Source organism: Pristis pectinata, chromosome 4 (genome assembly GCF_009764475.1).
Source record: "Pristis pectinata isolate sPriPec2 chromosome 4, sPriPec2.1.pri, whole genome shotgun sequence".
Lineage (NCBI taxonomy): Eukaryota > Metazoa > Chordata > Chondrichthyes > Rhinopristiformes > Pristidae > Pristis > Pristis pectinata.
This window is the reverse complement of record NC_067408.1, coordinates 30811360-30835671: the sequence shown is the minus strand read 5'-3', so window position 1 is coordinate 30835671 and position 24312 is coordinate 30811360. Positions and strand designations below refer to the sequence as shown.

General features: G+C 39.0%; 2 protein-coding genes across 3 annotated transcripts in view; one reads left to right on the top strand and one right to left on the bottom strand.

Moving 5' to 3' along the window:
• The window catches only part of rufy1 (RUN and FYVE domain containing 1), a 35781-nt gene extending 33924 nt beyond the window's left edge, over positions 1 to 1857 (top strand). The window contains exon 18 of the mRNA XM_052014857.1: positions 117 to 1857. Coding sequence (XP_051870817.1) covers positions 117 to 260 — 144 coding nt within the window. The 3' untranslated portion in view covers positions 261 to 1857. The remainder of the gene's footprint in view (positions 1 to 116) is intronic.
• A 58-nt stretch (positions 1858 to 1915) lies between these two features.
• On the bottom strand, positions 1916 to 24182 carry hnrnph1l (heterogeneous nuclear ribonucleoprotein H1, like). 2 transcript variants are annotated; one of them, XM_052014858.1, is made up of 12 exons: positions 24037 to 24182; positions 19099 to 19226; positions 12813 to 12968; positions 11422 to 11565; positions 9023 to 9161; positions 5488 to 5666; positions 4676 to 4756; positions 4482 to 4594; positions 3751 to 3886; positions 3588 to 3668; positions 2913 to 3017; positions 1916 to 2830 (listed from the first exon to the last, which is right to left on the bottom strand). In XM_052014858.1, the coding sequence occupies exons 2-12, from the start codon at positions 19187 to 19189 to the stop codon at positions 2709 to 2711; spliced, it is 1347 nt and encodes a 448-aa protein (XP_051870818.1). In that variant the 5' UTR covers positions 19190 to 19226; positions 24037 to 24182; the 3' UTR covers positions 1916 to 2708. The 2 variants fall into 2 exon arrangements, with proteins under 2 accessions (XP_051870818.1, XP_051870819.1); XM_052014859.1 differs by lacking the exon at positions 24037 to 24182 and adding an exon at positions 23647 to 23941.
• Positions 24183 to 24312: the final 130 nt, after the last annotated feature.

The window sequence follows — 24312 nt, the reverse complement described above, 5'->3', positions numbered from 1 at the left end:
TTACTATTATTTGAATGTAACCCAGCACTAGTTGCTGAATGGTTAGTAACAAGGGTAGTAAAATATCTAAAATGGTTCAAATAGGGTTTCTAAACCTATTTTTTTTTTCTATCTAGCATCACTGTAGAAACTGTGGTGATATCTTCTGCAACAACTGTTCCAGTAACGAATTGGCACTTCCTTCTTACCCTAAGCCTGTGCGGGTCTGTGACAATTGCCATACACTACTACTACAGCGATGTTCTTCAAATGCTTCTTGAAGAGATTATGACAGCAGAATAGTACCAGCTATTGGTGCTTGCTCATTTTAGCTGTACTGCATCAGTAAAGGCATTAAGTTCAATGCCAAATATCTTTTCTGAAGGACACAGTTAAATTCCCATCTATCCAGACAAACAGGGGCTGCATTAAGTAGATGGACTATGCTGTTCGAAGATGGAATATTACTAATAACATATTTTGCTTTACAAGTCACTTTAACATATGCTGTCAATAAGATGTTAAATTTCACAATTAAACTGGATTCCTCAATGGTGTTCCCTTTCCTTCACTCCAGTAAAGTGCCATGTGTAATGATTGTAATAATGTTAAACGGTTTTATAGGGCTGCAATGTATTTGTATTTCAAAGCTATTTTTATGGCTCTATGTGCCTTTGGTCAATAACAAACTGCACTACCTGGAATGCTGTGAGAGACTTGTTCACAGGATGTGTAAGTGAGCTGGTCCTGTTGAAACTGACAATCAAGCCACAGCAATTAACTGTTAAATCATCTTGCATATAGTTGCAAAAACCTTTCCAGATAAGGGTCCACTAGATTTCTCCCCCTGAATTATTAAATATGGGTTAAGGATAGTTTGAAGGTTGTTCATATCTGTGCTCAGTGGCCTGATTTTCACTAAGCCTTGCATGCTACCTTGCTAAATTGGAAATTTTAATAGATCTACAAACAACTGCTTTCTGGAATGGGCTAAACATGATCAATTGTTAATGAGCTTTGATTTTTACTATTCTATGTGTATTGAACCTTGCACTTACTACATTTAAGATTTAAATCAATAGTACTTATGTCCATTTATAGTAAATCACTCTGGACATCTAAAACTGAATAAGGCAGTCCTAGGATCCTTATTTTTCAGCTTGTGCTCGTAATGGTTCTGGTGTCTTATGTTTAACCATCTTTGTCTTTAAGGTTTTAACATTGCCCTAAATTTTCCTTTCCACCTTTTGAATTTGCTATTTTATTGCCACACTTGCATTTATATACTAATACAGCAAGGGATAAATTTTTATGAATCCCTCTCATTTTTTTGAATCACTTTCATTCTTGGTTACAAGGTACATGGACAATTTGCTTCTGCCTTTAAAATTAATTTATTAAATATTTAAAAGTAGCTTGAGCATTAGTCAGGTCATTATCTTGTTCTGAGCTGGTTCTATTCCAGCAGTCCTCATTCTATTTGTATAGGTTGTCTAGTGCCATGCTCCTATACTTTTATGTAATTTAAACTCATCCAACTCAGCTCTTTAGAATAAGAGGCAATAACCTCCAGATCCTGATCTATCAAAAATAATTATTGCCCTAGTTTATATCCCTAATTATCATCCAATTTCAGTATCCTCAAAACTAAAGATGGTGGAAATTTAATACTCTAGAGCAAAAGATAACTTCCACCTTGAATGTTAACTGCTTCTCTTCCCACAGCTGCTCCCTTCAATGTTTCAGCATTGTTTTTGTTTGACCCATTTCAAAACTAAGAATTCCATTCTTTGTATGTTTCATTCAATTATATTCTAATGAATGTTTGTTCACTATGGCACTCCCTACCAATTATATGAATAAACTTTGCAGTATGTACTATAGAACTCCAGGAAGATTACATATGTATACAAAAAAATCAACTTCTGTACCATACTTTAAAAACAGCAAAGCTTTATTGAGTGAGTTTATTTCCACTTTGCACCTTACAAATTTGAACAAAAGTGACTTGTCAGATACCATGAAGTCTCAGATGTTTAAGACTTCAAGATTAAACCCTACAATAACAGTCTAAAAGAAAAATTCTACATTAAATTTTATTTTGCCATAGAGCATCCAAAAATGCTTCTCATCATTTTGACTTTCTAAAAAAGTAAACCAGAGACTTTTCTTGGACAAATAAAAAAAAAATGAAGTCAAGCAACAAATATAAGCACATAATTGTTCTCACTTTACACCCACCAGTGTTTATAGTTTTAATGAATTTTGTATATTTAATGTACTACCACACATTACATTTTTTTATACAGTAAACCATACTACACAGCCAATTAAACTTAACATTGGGGTTCCAATCCCATAATAGTATTGGGAATTCAAGTGGATTAGTCCTTAAGGATAATTGATTGGTACCAGCAACATCAAGATGCAATGTACTTTATGCACTTGACAATACAATTGCATTAATCAAGCCCACAGCAGCATACTGCACTTGTGTAACAGGTTGTGACATGCAAATTTCAATAACTAGTGCCCAAATACCAAAATGATACATGTCTCAAACTAAAGTCAGGGGATGAACACACTGGTACCACCCTAGAATCTGTCAACATAGGAAAAGGCTTATGCTGAATTCTAGCCATAATGAAAGGAATGCATATACTGAATTCACATTTCATAAGCATAACCAAGTTTAAGCTGGTAATTCACATCTGTTAAATAATGAAGAGTTACATTCCCCAACCACCACTCATGTTTGACATTCCACCCATGCCATTCATTCCCATAGATCCTCTGCTTCCAGTTCCGAAGTAACTTCCATTCATTCCAGCTTGACTACCTGCAAAGTAATCTTAAAATCAAAAAAGTTTTCCTCTGTACTTTTGGAAAATTGTCAGGGTTAAAGGCTTATATAAACTTAATAGAAGACTCACCATATGCACTCATACTGGCTTGACTTCCATAAACACCATATCCAGTGCTTATCTGTTGACTGCTAGGACTACCATAGCTTGGGCTTGCATAACTTGACTGGCTTCCTGAAAACAGCCATCATTCAAAACAGTTAGCATTCTTCTCAAAAGACATTGTCCCAACTTAAAGTTTTAGATATGGTTTGGATGCATATAATTGAAATCTCAAAACTCCTGTGGTACTCTTTGAAGCCCATCTGAACAAATTACATTTTCCTTGACCAATATTGAAAATTACTGATCAGCAACACCCAAATTATCTGACCTAAAAATATTTCTCAACTTGCCAAGAAAACTGCCAAAAAATTGATTCTGAATGCTAAAAAAACTACAGCAATGCATGTACTTACAGAAATCTCAACTTATCAGAAGCAATGTTCATCAAAGAACTTCCCAACAAACAAGAAATTGTGTTAACTATACTTAGGTCACACTGACATCACCCCAAAAACAAAAAGGTAGAAATTTGTATTTCACAAATGACTTCATAAAACCTAAGGTGGCACTATTTCTAACTAATGTTAATACACAGCCCCAAGCAGGCAATCCTCGAAGGAATCAAACCTGCTAACTGAGCTACTGAAGGGGAAGATAAAAATGCTTTTAAAAAATAAAGTTGGTAATATCTCCACTCACCCAGTCCTGCAATTTGAGCCGCATAACTACTGCCACTGCCTCCAGAAGTAGAGTTCAGGAAGAGTTCTACATATCTATGCTCTTTAAAACAAAAAAAAAAGAAAAATTCAACTGATGTTCCATTTTTATTGCAATTCACTACAATGTTCTGTTATCAACTTACGCATATGAGCTTTGTCTTTTGACATAGCAGCCACAGCATCCTCATGGGTGGCAAACTCAACATCAGCTTCTCCTGTCACTCTACCATCAGATCCAATTTCTATGTGGACACGGACTGGGTTCAGTGGTGAGAAAAACTGGAGTAGAAAGAGAAAAAAAAATTCTTTTCAAGTCAATTCCAGGGAAAATGGAGCAAGGGAAGGAGGGGAAAGACAGCAATTACTGTTGAAGTGCAAGTATGTTTAGACAGTAACAAATGTATCACTGAATTACAGATGTGGTAATTTACATGTCATTAATATGTACATTAAGTTTACGATTATCAGAGTAAAACCAAGCACTTACCACCTTCACATTTACAAATTTTAAAATCAGGACATAAAAGCAGCAATATTATAGTTGGCCAATTTTCAAGTGCTCAAGCTCCAAATGTTATCAACTCTGCCCTAAATGGCAAAAACTTTAGTTGAAACCAAAAGATTAAACATTCATGCAATTCTTAGTTTATAGTGTTCACAGATTCTAAGAAAATATTTTGTTATCCAAGACAGATGACTTTTGCTTCTCAGAACATGCATTACTTAAGGCACTTCATGAATCACCCCAAATACTCCAACTTGTTTAAAACTCTTCAGAAATTAAGCAGAAGACAGAAAATGGATGAGACTTTCAACAGTCAGTGCAAAAAGTGCACCATATTAACAACTGTACAAAATACAATGTTTAACTTACATTGCAGATATCATTCTCTGTAGCTCGAAAAGGCAGTCCTCTCATGTGCACACAATGACCCGTTGTACTTTGAAAGGTAGAATCAGTGCTTCCATATGCTTGTGCAGACAATCCTGTAGAGGTATTATCCAATTAGATGTTTGATTAAATACATACACAAGTTCTACCATATTATCCAGCTAAAAACAACTCACCCCTATCTCGTCCATATCCATGGTCAGACCCATAGCCGTAGCTATCACTGTATCCATTGTAATCATCGTAACTTCCATAACCTGGTCAGAAATTCAAGTTTAGATAGCACATTACCTCAACTGTGAATTCTTAGCTGTTGCAAGTGATGCAACTTAGATTGAAATACCATTAACTCAGCTTTCAACTAAAGGCAAGTTGCACTACAGCAATTGGAAACAAGATATCTGAACAAGCAAATTCATCCTCTGGCATACAGAAATTATTGGTGTGGTAATTAAGGCCCAAACCAAACTGGGATTTTGCTTGCTTCGCCAGCAAGGGGCAATCAGCAGGGCCTGCTCATGTCTAGATTGGACTAAGCGTGGGACACCTCCCCCAGCCTGAGTGAAATAGACCATGAAACAGCCCCTTTCATCCTGGGTCAACCATACTGAACACCATTCGACTCCACTTCACCCCTGCCACCCTGAAAGAGTGATGGCCAATGACAAGAGTTAAGGCAACATAGTTATCACTCACCCCCCAGAAACTGAGAGTGACAATGTGGAAATATCAGTAAGAATAAGGAAATGTCAATTATTACTCTTGCAATCTTGTCTGTTGTTTGCAACTCAGCTGCAATTCCATTCTGTAATTTGGGTATAGCTTTTAGTGGTGATGGACACAGTTATTAGTAGAACATTTAGATAGAATTATGGTTGCTGTCAAGTGTAAACTTCAGCCAATTAAGTTGTTCTTCAGTATCATTCTGGTAGTTACTTACTGGACTACATTAAAATAGCTTGCACCAATCTCCCCTTCAATTGCTTACCACCACCATACACTCCACGTCTCATCTTCTCATAAGATCCAGCACGATTGGGAATACCATAAACTCTCCCAGCCATTGGTCTGTCATAAGGACCTGGTCTTTGACCACCCATTAATTTCCGGGGAGGATCATAATGGGTGCGCACCTCAGCCCGACTGCTCTTGAAAATTTCAATATACCTAAAAGATTATGCAGCATATTTAAGCATTTTAATCTTAGTTAATCTGTATACAAAAATTACACTGGCAATTGCACTTGCCCTAAACATGCATTTCCCATACAAAGTTGAAATACTTAAGACCCATAGACAAAAATTTTAAGAATAGCCCCATTAGAATTATACGTAAAATAACAGAATTAAGTAGATTGTACATTTCAATGTTTTCAAAACCTCAAGTTGCAAGTTCAGATTCTGGAATGAAAAAAAAGACAATATTTTACCATTACTGAAACTTTCTGTGACAACTTGAGACAATATTTTGGCAATACTAGTAATCATGAAGCATTCTTTTAAAATTCATTTTGCTTTTAACAGGTTTAGATAAAACCTATTAAACAGCATTCTTGTCCTAAGCTGCAGTTCAGTAGATTGCAAATCATACAGAAAATATTCTTCATTCTTTGAATGATCTTCAACCTCCACATACAAATGAAACTATAGGAAGAGGGTAGAAAGAGTCACTTGTGACATGGTCCTTTTAAGAATCACAGTCAGCATTTTGACCCTATAACTTCATCCCATTTTTCCTATACAGTGCTATATTCTGAACTGCATCTTTTGCTCTTCAACTAGCAAAGGCCAAAAATACATCTTATGCCATCAAATCAGAAAGGTGGCAAAAGACAGAAGCTCTTTGTGGAAGTGTAATTTCTTTCAAAGAATAAGGATACAACATGTATAGATGGAGAGTTAAATGGATTTGTTCAAACTCCATATACAAATAGGATACAATATACTTAAACAGGAAGTGGAGAACCAAGTTGGGAAAGTTTGTAATACATCAACATGGCACTTTCCAGCTGTAGAAACCAATTCTTGGTGTCTTGCCACACAACAGCAAAAGAAATTTTACAGATTCCAATTCATTGAGAGTAGAATTACAACTTTTACTGGCAGCTAATGATCATCAAGGGGAAAAAAAAGATGCACATTTTCCAAATCGGCAAGACTGTAATTCCAAAATAGGGAAAAGTGTTCCCACATTAGCAAATATTACATTCCTCACAAACCAGTGACAGAACTACTTGCTATCAGCTGGTGATTTATCCTACAAACATTTCCCCTATCACTTCAGTTCAGAATACTTGACAGATATTCCAATAACTTTTACAACTCCACCCACCCAACATAACCACTGAACATATCCAATTTAAAGGTCTGCAGTTTCTCTGTATGACTGTGGAATATTAAAATCAAAAGAAATGTCTGCTCAGAATTAAACTCAACTATTTAATGGAGAGTCAAGTAGTCTTCAGCAGAATTGTTATGGGACTTCAGGGTGAGGGAGAATAAAAGAAACTGCCACTGTAGTCACTTAAAAATCCAATCTGCAAGAGAATGGCTATGACAGCAAGAATTCTGAAGGTTCAACCTTCTGCCCACAATTCCCACCCCAATTAACAGCATGTAACAGCACAATTCATCAATTTATAACCTAACATTCCTTACCCACTCAAAATGCACAGACAAAAATGCCATGACAATGTTTAAGTGATAGCCAAATAATTAATTAGTTATAACCTCAACCTTTTATCAGCTAGTCAAAAAGGTTGAGGTTATAACTGATCAGACAAGATCCACAGGATCAATTCCTTTCCAAGGTGTTAGAAAATTTTCCTTACCAGTCTCAAAAGCCAAGATACAAAACTATCAAGACTCCAAACTAAACAGATACTTTTGCAAGTCTGCCTCAGGGGAAGGAAGGGAGGGATGATGGTGTTGAGGAGGGAGGACAATTAAAGGAAACCCTTTTAAAAGTGGAAAAAGTGGAAAGAGAAAGATCTGTAGAACAAACATCCTATTTGTATTTTGGAGGCTAAACAAATTAAGATTAATTTGAATACAATAAGATGCTTGATAATGGGATGCTTTCCATTGAGGTGCATGTCAATTTCACATTCAGGTCTAATGTTAGGATTGTTACAAGCCAGGTGCAACATATTGCAAAGTTTACATATTTTGGCAATCTGCCCAAAGCTCATCCATAGCACCTTCAACTCCACTTTGATGCACCTTTTGATTTTTTTTTAAAAATTCAGTTAACCAATGCAAACAGCAAGTACACCATCCTCAAACCAGTGGTTATACCAAGCTATTTTATGCAATAAAATCAAAATTCCATTCACAGCCAAGGAGAGAGACCTTGTCCCAACTCTCAAGCCTAATTAACTGAAGAAAGGTCTCAGGCATGAAAGGAAGTTGTTGTAGTCACTGTACGAGGAATACTTGTGTACTTGACTGTCAAAAATCACATACTTTGAAGAGGCTGAAAAACTATTTGCCATAAGTGCTTTGAAAATAAAACAGCCTTTTAATGTATACATTAATTCATAGCAACATCATCTACAATTACTTCATAAAGAACACTTATCTAGAGCAGGGACACCCAAACTATGACCTGTGGCAACTCTCAATTTATCCAAAGAAAAGCTTTGGACATTCTATTGTGCGCAAGGTTCAGGCTGTCCAAAGCAGTATGGGTATTTCCTGCACCATCTTCCATCACTAGTGTGGAGGAAGCAATCACCCCCAGGTCAAGGGGTTCAGAAGACTAGAGGAAATGATTAGCAAAGAGATGGAAGTTTGGGATGGTGCAGGGACTGTTTTAACAGATGATACAGAAAAGATGGAATCAGAAACAACTAAAGGTAAAATGCAGCATTGATTTAAATGAAGATTTTTCACAATGGACTTAAAAGCAATATGGATACAGCAGGCACTTTAACAAAGTAGACCTCAACCCTCTGATTAAGGTACACCAAGTTCTTGCAGGCCTCAAGTGCTTAGTAAAATTTTGTTGAAGTGATGTTAAGTGTATGTACTATTTGATATCACTGTGTATGCTCCAAGGCTACTGTGCACAAAGCAGCATGTGCTATGAACAGCATGTGCAATTAATTTCTGATAATTTCAGCCCACTATCTTCCACTCAGCCTTAAGCAACCCTACAAGCTCAGAGGTTTGGGCATCCCTGATCTAGAAAGGAGACCCATAATGAATTAGTGAAATAATTCCATTCAGAACATTTATCAAAATGGCAAGTAGCTTTTCAGGTTACCACCAATTCCATTTTATTCTACAATGCTCAAAACATAACAATTAAAGCAAAAATTGTGTTATGTGCTTAATTAAATATTTTAAATTATGCTTAATCACATTTTCTTATGGTATTAAAAGCTGTAAATTGTGACAAGCCTCATTTAAAGTCCAAAACAAAAACACATCCAGATGAAACATTCGCCATAGTACTACAGCAACTTGTACTAGATAACAATCATATACCATAAGAAAAGTGACTCATCCATCCATCCCCACCTGTGCCCTATTCTTTCCTTGTGTTTCTTTAGAGCCTTTTCAGCTATATCCTGTGTGGCAAACTGCACGAAGGCCTCCCCCGTGCTCCTCCCCTGGTAGTCCATCGGCAATGTTATCCCATTTGGCACGATTTCCAACCCTTCAACCCAAGGACAAATAACCCCAGTAGGGGACAGTATTAAAGGGTGCACATGCCCAATGATTACTTATGACTTTGCAATTATAAAATGTAAATTACTACAAGCTAAAACTCAAGAATAAAAATGCACTAAAGTGTTTTGTGACAATCTCTGTGTATAAATACACAAGTATCTAGCAAACCACAGGGAACACCCTGGGTTGAAGCATAGCTATATGTGTCACAGAACACCTTAGAACAGAACAAGATTCAATTTTATTTAAAATAACAGTTACACTTTTCAGATTTTGATCAAAATAGAAATCAATTTAGAGCAACATACACAACACAACTAAAAAAAATTGTTTTCTGGACATAAAAATGCTTATTAGTTAAAATAAAACCAAAAAGACCACTCCCTGCCCCTTAATTTCAGCAGCTCACCAGTTCCACAGGCATTTCACCCAAGTGGTTATTTTGCAACGTGCAAATCTAAATTTGCAACTGGATTGTGGGGCCAGAGCCAAAAACACAGCTGTTCTCACTCAATACCCACACGTGCAATGCCAAGAGTTGAAATGCTTTAATAATTTTCATTAAACCCCTTTCTATAGGTACCAAGCCCAGCTTCAACTGCCCCAGAATCTTTCCACAGGCAATGTTTTTCTGGTCTGCAAGCCTCAGTTGTGTAATCTGATGCAGTTACCCTTGGAACCATTGGTAAATGATTGACATTTTAACTAAGTGTGCAGATTTAAGTAGGAACACCATGCTGAATTATCCATGGTGCCTTTCTAGCCCTCATGGCACATCTCACCAAATGGACCTATTTAGTTTAAAAAGAATTGGCTGGCCAAATTTTCCCTGCTAACTCAACTCCATGCAGCCAGTTAATCACCCGCTTACATATGGACACCAGGAAGTCCACTACTTGCAGACTCCAGAAGCCAAGTCACATTGTTTTGCAATAAGAGTCCAGAAAGTTGCATAGCCCAGCCTTCCATTGTAGCTTGCAGAAGCTTAAATACTGCTCAAAGTGGGGCATCAAAAGGAATTTTATACCCTTTAGGCACAAGTGTGTGCCATGCTGCATTGTATTGCCAAGCCTGTGAATTATATCCCCTTGAATCAAAACATTATAACCAATACACAAGTTTAGAAGGAAAATACAAGTTATTAAATGCCTGTAAATACATAGGTAAATAATTATACTTTCCATGATACAAATTAGAAGAGGTTTTTTCCTAAGATTTTGCACATGGAATGAAAACAGAATATTTTAGTTGGAGAAATTATTGTAGGATAACTAGATCAGTGCATGAAATCATTTATACTTGGTCAAAATTTAATTTGGAAATTGGAGTCATTTGTTGCAGTTTCCTTACAGTATAAGGGATGCAAGATACAAATCAAAATAGCACCACCATGGTAGGTGTGTTTAATTACAAATTTCATTCTGAATGTGGACACAAGAATTGATCATGGGAACAGTAAATAGTAGAGAAGTATTTTTAAGTGAATACAGTGATTATTGGTTTTAAATACCATGATTGCAAGAATGCTCTCATTTTAAAAAGATCAGCATAAAAAATCCAGCATGTGTAGCACCAACACTTGAATAATCATCACCGACCACTGACTTGATTTATGATTATTTGACATTACTCCCAAGCAACAGGGCTCCCGGAGGTTTAAAAAAAAGGAAACTTAAATGTAAGGAAATTGAATTGCAAGGTTAAGGCTTATGGAGCCTATACTCAATTACTCCCTGAATAGAATTTATAATATGGCAATGTAACTGTGAAGAGGAATGGGAAAGTTTATTTTGTCTATAATCACAGAACTCGACATGGGATTATTAACTTGTAATTGTAAAATTTATTTTACAAACATTTTAAAATTCATTGTAATTTCACAATTCTGCTCTGAATCAGCACAAAGTGCTCTCAGTAGAGAAAGGCTACCCCAAATTTAATGTAAAAATTGACATTTAATAACAATTTCATCCATGTGCAGGAACTGTCACGAGTTACAGTAGACATTCCTTCACCATTTGGTAGTTACTGTATTATTAATTCATGGCACATTTAAACTAAGTTTCAAATGGAATAAATGCAAACAAAATAGTACCTCCAACCAGAAATGGTTGCACCAACACAAGAAAGTGTTGCACCAAAACAATTAACTCATTCAGGTCAAAAGTACTGTTAATAAAGACCAGTGACATCAAACATACTTTAAAACTTACTGTTAAAGGAAAAACCTGTCTTTTTTTAAATACCTGTAAAAAACTGTACTATTTCTTCCTTGCTACAGCCAAATGGCAATCCCCTAAGACGAACACAGCCATCATTTGATGAATCCGGGCTATTGGGGCCAGTGTGCTTCAAAACCCAGTCCATTTCAATGTTGTTAGATTTAAATACTGGATTTAAAAATAAAAAAAGTTAAGAATTTATTTTCAAAAAAACATAACACTAAAAAATTCAGTGATCCTGAACACAAGTAGTTTTTGGAGTCAGAAATACAGTACCAATATAGGCCCTTCAGCCCAACCAGTCTATGCCAACCATTGTGCCTACCCAACTAGTCTGAATTTCCTGCATTTGGCCTATATCCATCCAAGCTCTGCCCTCCATGTACCTATCCAAGTGCTTCTTAAATGATACTTTTTTCCTGCCTCAACCACTTCCTCAGGTAGTTCATTCCATATACTCACCACTCTTTGCATGAAAAGGTTGCCCCTCAGGTCCCTTTTAAATATTTCCCCTCTCGCCCTAAATCTATGCCCCCAAGTGTTGGACTCCTTAACCTGGGGAAAAGACTGCTACCATCCACCTTACCTGTGTATGGCCTCAAATTTTTTTTTAAAAGAAACACTAAGGTCACCCCTCATTCTCCTACATTCCAAGGAATAAAGACCTAGCCTGGCCAAACTCTCCCTACAACCCTAGTCCTGGCAACATCCTCGTAAATCTTTTCTGCACTCTTTCTAGTTTAACCACATCTTTCCTATAACAGGGTGACCAAAACTGAAAACAGTACTCCAAGTGCAACCTCACCAGTGACTTAAGCCCTGCAATATAATGTGCCAAATCCTATATTCAATGCCCTGACTGAAGCCCAGCATGCTAAACACCCTTTTTACTACCCTGTCTACCTGTGATGCTGCTTTCAACAAAGTATACACTTGCACTCCTAGGCCACTCTGTTCCATTACACTCCCAAGTGCCCTACCATTCATAGTATACATCCTACACTGGTTTGACTTTCCAAAACGCATCACCTCAAACTTATCTGTATTGAAATCCATTTGCCACTCAACCCACTTCCCTAACTGATCAAGATCCCCCTGTAATCTATAATACCCTTCTTCACAATCAACAATACCTCCTAATTTCGTGTCATTCGCAAACTCACTGATCAAGCCTTGTGCATTTTCATCCAAATCATTTATACAAATAACAAGGGTCCCAACATTGACCCCTGCAGCTCACCACTAGTCACCGGCCTCCATTCCAAGAAACAACCTTCAACCACCTCTACAATCTCCTAAACCCAATTTCATTTGCTTACAACACAAAGCAGTTGATCAACGCATGCTAATTCACCATGATGCAGATAATGTGCAAAAACAAGTGTTTCTGCAAACTCTTGAAATGCTGAATTTACCTTCTACATATCTATGCCCCATACTTTCTTTGTCTTTTTTCATTGCAATTTTGACATCATCTTCAGATTCTAGTTGAATGAATGCTTCCCCACTTGGTCGGCCTTCTCTGGTGTAAGTAAAATGAATTCCAGAAATTCCATTTAGGATTTTGCAGTCTGAAATACAAAGTCCACAAATGTACATCTATTATGCAAAAAGCAGAAAAATCCTTCAATTAAGAATGTTTTGTTATTGTAATACAATATAATCCTCAAGTTCATGCACCATTTTAGAAATTGAAAATGTGTACATTAAGTCATGTAGTCCAAGTCTGATTACTCAGTTATTCCACCACCCCCCTCCCCCAAGAGACGTTGACATTGCATGTACGGCTATGCTCAAAATGGGTTATTGTTGTTGTTAATGCCATTCAACTGGGGCATCTGGAGCAAAGATACGTCACTAAAATCAGGTGGGGTGGCACAGTGGCACAGCTAGCAGAGATATTACTTCACAGCTTCAACAAACCAGGTTCAATCCTGACCTCTGGTGTTAGCATATTATCTCTGTTGCTTCAGTTTCCTCCCACACATGAAAGGTGTGCAGGTTGGTAGGTTAATAGGCCACTCTAAATAGCCTAGTGTGTACGAGTGGTAGAATTTGAGGCTAGTTGATGCGAATGTGGAGACAATAAAAATTGTTTCTAGTGCAAATGTGTGCTCGATGGATTAAAGAGTCCAATTCTGTGCTATATGGTTCTATGAGATATTAATGCAGACAAATTCTGGAGCTCTAGCATAATTAGAGAGTCACGCCCTTTAAAGTCAAGTGATACCACAATTCCAAATTTTCTGGACAAGTCGAATGTTGAGGTGCTGGAGATGCAAATCATTGTACTCTACATGCTAACGTATGCCAGAAAGGTCTTCTGGCAGTTTAGTAGCATACCATTGGTATCATGCTTACCAATGAGAAAGGGGAAACAAGTCCCCCACATTGTCCAAATACATTATTTTTTTGAAAGCTCAAAAACCATCAATATTCTATAATTCACTCATAATTGAGATAGGCTGATAGCCCAAAGTGGCATTCTAGCTCTCAGATTCATGCTGCATGCATCATGTTCAAATCATTTAAGAAAGCAGTAAGATAAAATTTGAAACTTGTCTTGGCAATAGACGAGATCTGGAATGCCCTACTCCAGTAGGCAGAGGATACCAGGAAAATTGAAATGTCAAAGTAGAAACTGATTGCGGTACACGAGCTAAGAGTGTTACAAGAAATGGAGCTACTGCAGTAAAACAAGGTTGAAGATCAGATCAACCATGACCTAATTCAACAGTAGGATGGCTTCAAGGGACTGCTCTTCTTCCTATGCCACACTATTGGCAGAATAGGGAAAAAAATACACATGCACTGAGTTTTATTTATTGCAATCAGATATCAAAAGGTACTTGACAGCCCAAGTGGGACCAAAACCAAATCTATTTTAAATGTCCAAAGTTAATTCCCAAGCCATTACAGCAGCCAAAAGTAACAAAATTCAAAACCCCCTTTCCTAATCAGGGATCAAGAAAAAAAATACCCAAAAGGATATTTGTCAATTAAAACCCAAATAAAAATCAAATCTGCATTTGTCTTGCAGCGAGGAAAAAGAACCACATAGGGAATGGTTAATTAGGACCTATTAGATATGGAACTACTAATGAAGATTTTAATCAATTCAGAACAAAAATCACATAAAATTATTTAAAAGCCTTCAAGGACAATTGAAATTCCTTGTAGATTAAATGATTACCTTACTCAGAAATTCAAATTTACTAACTCCAAACAGTTTCTCTATAATATTGAACCTCAAAGTCCATAGATTTTGGATAAGTTTTCAATTATGGTTAAAGTACTGGAATTGCAAAACCCCAGTGCTGCTGGGATGGCTGGATAAGAACAGGCACAATTACTCAAGATCTTTTTCTGGATAATTTCAGGAATGGTTTCTAACATTATTTCAGATTGAGACATCAAGATTTGGTGATGCAAAATGTAAACAGGAACAAGGCACATTCAGAAAATGTTGAAAATACTGACCTGAGGCAACATCTGTGCATAGAGAAACAGCTAACATTTCAGGATACAGGTCCTCCCCAGGTTACAGCATTCCCATGAACTGTTCATAATCAGTCAGTTCGCAAGTCAGAAATGTAGCTGTGAAACAAGTTCCACAGCAGCTGCAAATCCATCCCACAGGTTTCCCAAACACTCATTCATATATACAGGCTGCACACAAGTTAAGCGTTTGTAACCTGGGGAGGTTAAGCACTGAGTGTAGAGCGCCAAGCTGGAAGTTGTACAAGTGAATCACTGCTTCACCTGGAAGGAGTGTTTGGGCCCCCTGGAAGGTGGGAAGGAAGAGGTAAAGGGCAGGTGTTGCATCTCCTGAAGTTGCGTGCAAAGACGATGAGGTTGTCTAAATGGAACATTGAACCAAGGAGATGCTAAAGGAAATATCACTCTGGAGTACTGAAAGGGAAGATGTGCCTAGTGGTGGCAATGCATTGAAGCTGGCTGGAATGATTCATTATCGCTGAGCTTGATGGGAATGGAAGGAGGGGACAAGAGGAGTCCTGTACTTGCTGCGGATAGGAGGGGAACAGAAGTGCAAGAATTAGAAAAGATACAAGAGTCCTGTCAACCATGGTTAAGGAAAAAAAGACATCAAGGAAGCTTGGAAGATGTTCATAGAAGCATAGGTTAATACAGTCAGAAACAAGTCCTTCAACCCATTGGATCTACACCTGCTATCGAGTACCTCTCAGCGCTTAACCTTTTATGTCATGACATCCCATGCTTATCCAGATGTCACTTAAATGCAACAGTGCAACCTCTACAGCCACAACCTAATCAATGTTTTATACTGCACCGAAACCTCCTACCTCTTGGCATTCTATGCCCTAATTAAGGCATAGTACAACAGTATCAAACTATCCATGCTGCTACCTTTAGGGATCCTTGGACTTGTACATAAAGGCCTATTGACAAGGCCTGTTCCAAAATACATCACCTCAGACTGATCGGGATTAAATTCCATCTGCCATTGCTCTGCCCATCTTATTAACTGATCAATATCATCCTGTAGCCTATGACCATCCTCCTCGTTATCAACACCACCAACTTTTTGTTACATGCAAACTTACTAATCAGACCTCCCATAAGCAGATCATTTATGTATATACCAGCAAGTCCTAGCACAGATCCCAACAGTACTCCACTGACCACAGGCTTACAATCGTTAAAATAAGCCCAATCACCACCTTCTGTATCCTATTCAAGTTGCCAAATTGCTCTGGATTACTTGGGGTCTTACCTTTTGGATCAGTCTCACATGTGGAGCCTTGTCAAAAATTTTATTGAAGTCTACGTAGATGACTTGCACATCAATCTCACTACCCTCACAGTTACTACTTCAAAAAGCATCAAACTAGTCAGACAGGATTTCCTTTGAAAGTCATGCTGAACATCTCCCCCACCTGCAAGTGTTGATTAATCTTGTTCCTCAGAATTTTTCCAATAATTTCTCTTAAAGTCATGTTCAACTCACTGGCCTACAATTACTTGGTTTATTCCTGTTGCCCTTGAATGAAGGACCACATTTGCTCCCTTCCAGTCATCTGGCAAGTCTGTGGAGGTGTGGGATTGTAATGGATTTTGGTCATCAACTAATCCTCCAACACTGGAAAGTCTGGGGACAGGAAATGTCAAATGGACCAATGGAAAATGAGAGCCAGGTATCAACATGATTAAGTGTGCACGAGTAGAAAGCAGAGCCATAATCATCAATAAACTGGATTGAGGAGAAATAGGTGAAGAGAGTAGGACTGAAACAAGGAATGTTCCAAATATCCTATAAAGAGAAACAGAGCTTGGATCCTTAGGCTACACCTATGATTTGGAGGACATGGAGCCAAGAAGTTTTTCCAATACAAGATCAAGGTCTTTCAGGCAAAGACAACATGAAAGGCCCTCAAAAATGCTGGGGGATGAACAGGCAGAGGCGTCGGATGACCAGACAAGGAAGGTAGAGTGGTGGGATGTGGTGTACGTGGAATTTAGTCAAGCGTTTGACAAGGTTCTCCATGGTAGGCTCATCAGTAAAGTCACGAGGCATGGGATCCATGGAGACTTGGCTGCATGGATCCAGATTTGGCTTGCCCACAGAAGGTAGAGGGTCATAATCGAAGGAGAATATTGCCTGGAGGTTAGTGATTAGTGGTGTTCCAAAGGGCCTGTTCTGGGACCTCTACTCTGTGATTTTTAAAAATGACCAGTGATGAGGAAGTGGAGGGGTGGGTTAGTAAGTTTGCAGATAACAAAGGTTGGAGGTGCTGTGGATAGTGTAGAAGGTTGTCATAGGTTACAACGGGATACACTTTGGAAGATCGAACTTGAAGGCAGAGTACAACGTTAATGGCAGGATTCTTAGGGTGGGGGAACAGCAAGACATTGGGGTGCAGGTCCATAGATCCCTCAAAGTTGCCACACAATTTGATAGGGTGGTTATGGTGGCATATGGTGTGCTGGCCTTCATTAGTAGGAGAATTGAATTCAAGAGCCACAAGGTAATGTTGCAGCTCTACAAAACTCTGGTTAGACCACACAAGTGTACTACGTTCAATTCTGGTCACCTCATTATGGGAAGAACGTGGAAGCTTTAGCAAGGATGCAGAGCAGATTTACCAGGATGTTGCCTGGATTAGAGAACATGTCCTATGAGGAAAGGTTGAGCGAGCTGCGGCATTTGTCTTTGAAGCAATGGAGGATAAGAGGCGGCTTGATAGAGTGTACAAGCTTACGAGAGGGATAGCGTGGACAGCCACCACCTTTTCCCCCCAGAGCAGCAATGGCCAATCCCAGAGAACATCTGTTTAAGGTGAGTGGAGGAAAATTTAGGAGATGTCAGATAGTTTTTTTTAAAAAAATGTACAGTATATACAGAGAATGGTGAGTGCCTGGAACACACTGCCAGGGGTGGTGGTAGAGGCTGATACAATAGGCACACTTAGAAGACTCTTAAATAGGCACATGGATGCCAGAAAAATGGGTTATGGGCTGTGTGGGAGATAAGAATTAGATTGATCATGGGGTCTTTCTGCATAGGTCAGCACAACATCATGGGCTAAAGGGCTGTACTGTTCTATGCTCCAAGAAAAAACAGAATCAAAGTAGAAAGAAACAAGTTCTGTGGGATGACAGGTTGAAGTGGGTCTTCCAGGACAGTGCAGCTTGTGATCCCAGGAAAGAAATTGTGTATGGTTGACTAGAGGCCGTGCAACTTCAGATAGCAACATGTCTGAGAAACAATGGTTTGATGTTCACACCATAAGTTGAGGTGGTGTCAGACTCAGAAGCCAATAACACCACCTTTGTCAGCAGGTGTGATGCTAGGCTCATCTCTTAGCAAGCAAAGTTCTGCTTAATCAGAGAAGTAAGAGTTAAAGCAACTACAGCAGCAGAAAACAGATGGTCAGTGTTGTGCTGAAAATTGACAATTACTAGATTAAGGGGCCAAGAAGGACCAGAATTCAAAGATGGACAAAAGGACCACAATCCAAGGTGAAATTTTCTGGCCAAAGCAATCAGTACAGCAGAGAAAGTGGAAAGGCTCAACATCAAGATAGGCTCAGAATTCACTATGGTGGGGATGTAGGAGAGTGAAGCAAAGATCAGAGGACTGATGGCCTAGAATTAGGAGGTAATATCAAAAGGGATATAAAAAAAGGGTGTTTTGGGTAAGGAAGAAGTGAAGAAAGACAGCATCAGAGAAAGTTGAAAAGAGGTAGATCCAGAATAGTGTTAGAATTCAAGAGCTGAGATTTGTAATCTGGTATGCAGGAGAAAAAAAAATGTCTTTTATTGAAACACCAAATGCTGCAAAGGATGAAATGAAACTGCAGACTAAGATGGTGTTGAGATAAAGCAAGCTGGTGCTATAGGAATCTGGAATGTGTGGTATCAAGTGCAGATCTCCAAATGCAATGTAAATAGCATCTTCCTGCTTCCATCTGCCTATCAACAAAGAATCACTTCCTCATGCCACTGATGCCATACTGCATCATCACAAGTCCCAACAAATAAAAATGGCACTGTTTTTGGATACTGAAAGAAAATATAGATAAATAGGCCAAAGCAAAACAGAGCATTTAAATACCCAAAAGTCAAGTGTCAAATAGGTAATTATCTGCAGTGATATGATTTCAAATTTTCACCCTTTAGATTTTAGCCCACTGGCATTATCCTTAACATTTGACATACCAGAAAAAAAGCGCATCACTTCCTCAGCAGCAGAAGACCATGGTAGTCCACGGACACGGATAACAAATCCATCACTTTCTGTGGTAGACATGACTTCTTCCAGATGATTTTTGTCCCTTTTAAAAGATCTGAAGAAAGGATCAGCACATATTTTACATTTAAACTTAATTTGGCAGAAGAACTAACACTTCAGTTTCACTAACGACTGCAAAGCCCTACCTGGTTCTACTCACATTTGCTAAAACTGCACATCTTCCTCAAAACACACCACCATGACCCCAATCCTGTCAAACTGCTGCCAAATCTTTCTGGCCCCAAATCAACTAATGTTAGTTTTTCCTCATCAGTTACCATCTCCTTCACCATCCAATCTACCATAATTCCATTCAAAATATTAACTTGACCCTGCTCCTTTCAAAAACCAAATACCAATTTCCAAAGTCCCCTTTCTCTCCACAGTCACTATTTTTGATCCTGATGCTGTACAAAAAGAGCTTTAAGTGCCAGAAATGATATACAATGCAAACATGACAAACCTCCAACCACCCCCCGCTCCCAGCTGTTGAATCTGCATACAGATGTGACAGCATTAACCACACCTTTCTCCATTGCTTCATCACCTAGCTGAAGGGGACTTCATTTACCTGGTTCCAGCTGGTTAATTCCCCCCCCCCCCCCCCCACATCTCATCTATTACCTCTGGTAAACCCAAAAGATATTTATGGGACCATTCCTAATTATTTACAAGCTGTCCTTTGGCCAACAGCTACTGGTTTCTACATGCAAGGTGATGACACCCAGCAATGGCACTTGCCAGACCCATGATCCTTCCATTATTTCAAAGTAAGCCACCTGTTCAAAGAGAGAAGAAAATCTATGACAGAGGTCATTTGGCCCATTGCATCTGCTCTGGGGGGAAAAAAAGTCACCCATTCAACACCAAGTCCTAGGCCCTTTAGGTCACAACTTCTGAAATACAGAATCTAGTATTTTTAAATCTCAGGATGATTCCTGCCTCTAACAGCCTTTCATGCATGTTGCATTCTCTGGATGATTTCTTTCCCATTCCCTCTACTAAGAATTTTAAAGAAATACCCTCAGCTTTTTGACCACCATGCAAAGGAAAATGGTTCCTGTCTTTGTTGTCCCCGCTCCCTCCAACCAGCTCAGCCACTACAGCAACCCCTCCAAAACAAAACCTAGTTTATCCAAAGAAAGAACAGAATTCTGGAAGAACCCAGGTCAGTCACCATCTGTGGATAGAGAAAAACAGTTAACATTTCAGGCTCATGATCTTTTATCAGAACAGTTCTGATGAAAGGTGACCTGAATATGTAGTTTTGTTATTTTCTTAGCCTATACAAAGGGATTTTCCTATACCTAAAACATCTAAAATCTTCTCTGCACCTTCCTAGTGCGATAAGACTTAATAATATGGTAAGCAGAACCACACATAGGACAAGCAGTGGTCTATGCAGTTCATTATAACCTCCCTGCTTAGATTCTTCACCTCAACTAAAAAAAAACCAGAAATCATCCTAACTAAATGCCTTTTTAAACCACCTTGCTACCCACAATGTTAACTTAAAAGATTGTGAACACAAGTTCCAATATCCCTTCTTGCTCCATAATTCAGGTTTCATTTATTGTATACTCCCTTGTCTTAATGCACCTCCAAAATGCATTACCTCACTTCAAATTAAATTTCATTTGTCAGCTTTTCTGCACAACTGACCAGACCATCCACGTCTTTTTGCAGCCTAAAGCTTTCATTCACACTGTCAATCAGGTTTGTTTGCGCAAACCTTGATCATGCTGCCTTTAACTCAAGTCTACAATCATTACAAAAACAGAGCATTGACACATGTGGCACCCCAATCTTCCAGTCACAAACATTCAATCTTTGCATCTTGCCACTGAACCACTTTGTCATTACTGAATGAGAAGTTTCTTTCAGCTAAATATTGGAAAGAGAATGTATTTAGTCCATTGAAAATTATTCCCCAACTACAAACATTCCTTTCCTTTGCACTTGCCCAAAACCAAGCTTGTTTAGCAGCCTCAGCAATACCAAGAGAGGCTTTGGATCTATCTGCACTATTTCAACTTCCGTAATACTGGCCAACTCCATCAGCCCCTAGCTACCTTAGTTATCTCTAGACAACTATTCCCCATCAGCCTCTCATTTTAGCATCTATGAATCTTTACTAATGGTGCCTATGCTCCAACTCACACTAAGCCCCATTCAACAACACCCACTAATTGCTTGTTTATCTTTCTGTTTAAAAAAAATTCCTCGCCCTTTGCCAGCCTAGAACAGCTTTAGATAATCGGACTCAAAACTATTCCAGCCACTTGATCAGAAATTAAGGCACAGTGGCTTCAGTTATGAAGAACCTAAATTCTGGGATTATCCTCCTAAAGCTCTGTCACCTCATCCTCACTTTTCTCTTTCAATTACCCCTTGAAACTCACTAATTTAATAAAGCTTTTGCAGCTACATTAAATACTAAGTAACTAGTTTGAATTTTTTAGTAAGCTTTGTAAAACACCTTGGGAAGTTGTTTTACATTAAATACAAGCTGCACAAAAACTGATTTGTACTAAAGCTGGGAAGGTTTTCCATAGCTGCTTTACATAATAGAAAGACTTGCATTGATACAGTACTTTCAATTTCAGGATGATCAACTGACCAAAACATTTTGCAGGTAATTAAGCTTTTATCTGTGTACTGTTTGGAAATGTAGCAGCCAAATGCATACAGAAAATCCCCCTCAAAAAAATGTTATATGACGAGTTTTATTAACATCTGCTGAAAGATAAATATTGGCAATGCCATCTGTATGAAAGACAATTTTTTATTTTAAGTATTCATTTTAATCCAATAGCAAAAAATGCTACTGTTTTGATGTCTTAATGATAGACAGCATTGTCATTGTACAACATTCCTTAAGCCTGTCAGCCTAGATTTCTGCTCATACCTCTGGAATTGGGTTTGGTCCCAAATAAAACTGACCCAAATACTACACAACTGAGCTACAGGTGACATTCATTTTCTTCATTACTGCTACCCTCTCCCCATTCCCCACCTCCCACCACAGTAGCTGCCTTGAACTCAAACCAAGATCACAAATTTGGAGTTACAATTTAAATTGTTCAGCTGGCCCCAACCACCCAATGCAATGCTCTACTAAAAGTCTCTGAAATTGGCACGTATTTGTAGCATTCTTCCAAATGAACTTTATAGAAGCCCTTTTTCCCTCCTTTGGACATGATTCAAAATAAACTTCCCATCAATTAAACTTTATTAAGTTACATTGACCTTGAAATACACAAATATAATCTTAGGCTTGCAAGATACTCACATCAGTGAAAATAAGTAGAGCAGTATTATCTCTCAAATGCAATTGTACCAGAGTATTTTTTTTGGTGGGGGAGGGGAGGAGAAAAGGGCAAGAGGGACAAAAGAAATGCAGCTATTTATAAAATAATAACTTTTGAAAATAAAAATGTACAAGCACCAACCCCGCACTGTTTGAACATACATTCTTGGTCTGATTGCTAATCAAGGTCAGGTTAACAAAATTTGCTTTGGTAAACAACTGAAAAGCAGAGTACCAAACTTCAGCACAAATCACATGTGGCCCATTAGATCTACTTCCAAAAGTTCTCATCTAACATAAAATGTAATCTCAAACCAAATCATTAATAACTGCACAAATTTCTCAAAGGTTAGCTAGCTTAAAATAATAATATTGAACTTGATGTTTTATAGTCTCCATTACAGAGAAATAAATTGTACAGGTTGATAACTTTAAATTGTTTAAATGCACATCAGTTTACAATACAGCTTTTTTTTAGAAACAAATTTAACTTCAATATATTTAAGGTTAAAAGTAGACATCAGCATTTAGTGACTATATTCATAACCCATGTTTGCCGAGTCTGATTATTTCATAAGAAAAAAAATCCTTAAGGTTAGTTTTCCTGTCTTGGCAGCAGCTGAAACGTTAAACCCTAGTCTCCAATCACTATACAAACAGCCATAAACTATGAATAAAAGCAGCATACAGGTCAACCCCAGGTTACGAACGCCCAATTTATAGACACCCGTAAATACAAACGAGATCCCACAATACTATTACATTCAAATGTCTGACGCACATACGTTCTCCTACGAACGGCAGAACTAGTTTCCTCCCTCTCCACTTTTGGTAATTGTTCTTCCTTATCAGTCTTACGTGCTTTTGATACCGTTTATACACCATGGAGGTATGGTTACCATATTTCCCAATTTATGGACAAGATGGACTTTAAAACGTCTGTAAGAACGCAACCCGTTCGTCACCCGGGGCCGGCCTGCCCCTGCGCCCCCTCGGAATGTGCGGTCCCCAGTGCGCCCGCCCGCCCTACACACGGATCATCAATGGCGTAAGAGAGAGGACAGTAAAACATGATTATTTCTGGCTTCACGCGACTCGCACTTAACGTGGAGCAACAATTCTCCGGCCCTCCGGAGACAACTGTATTTAAACCCAACACCATTACCTCAGTGTCGACGAGATTTTGCAACATTTTCCAATCTGTCGCTCAAAAAGGAGCAAATGCGAGGCTCGGGGAGGGGGGGGGGTGAAAGAAAAAAAAATCAGAAGGTGACCAATGAATGGGGCCAATTTTCTCACACCGACGGTCTAAAGAGACGACAATCGGCCGAAGAAAGCAGCGGCGAGGGACGCAGTGGTCACACGGCCCCCGATTCGGCGAGAGTTGTCGACGGAGACAGGCGAGTAAAGGCGGCCGGGCCGCCTAGGCCGCAGGGCCCGCGCGCAGGCCGCGCGCACGCGCCACAGTCGCCTACTCGGAGCGGGGGGGGGGGGGGGGGGGCGCGGCGGAAAAAATAAAACCATCGTCCTAAACAAACCCCGAACACGTACTCACCAAGGATTCGGCAGCTCCAAAGTACGAGAAACGGAGTGAATTAAAGCCGGCTTCGAACCGAGAGCACCAACGGCCACAGAGAGTCAGTTAGCACCGCGTCTCCTTCCGTTTCTTTTCTTCTTTTCAAAGCGCGGAGACGACCTCAGCCGACCGGAAGCGCACGTCACGCGCACCACAGCGCCTGCGCAGAGCCGGGCCGGGCTGGGCGGCCGAGAGGCGCCGTGTGGCTCGGCGGCCGTGGGCTTTGTCCTTGTCTTTCGCGGCCGGCTTGATTTT

Bases quoted from the DNA above. Each gene is read 5' to 3' on its own strand.
- hnrnph1l (XM_052014858.1), bottom strand. From the start codon at position 19,189: ATGTCTACCACAGAAAGTGATGGATTTGTTATCCGTGTCCGTGGACTA. The intron at 9,162-11,421 runs GTATTTAAAAAA...CTTGGGTTGAAG, and splicing joins AATAGTACAGTTTTTTACAG to GGTTGGAAATCGTGCCAAAT. The intron at 3,887-4,481 runs GTAAGTTAAACA...TTTCTACTCCAG, and splicing joins CAGAGAATGATATCTGCAAT to TTTTTCTCACCACTGAACCC.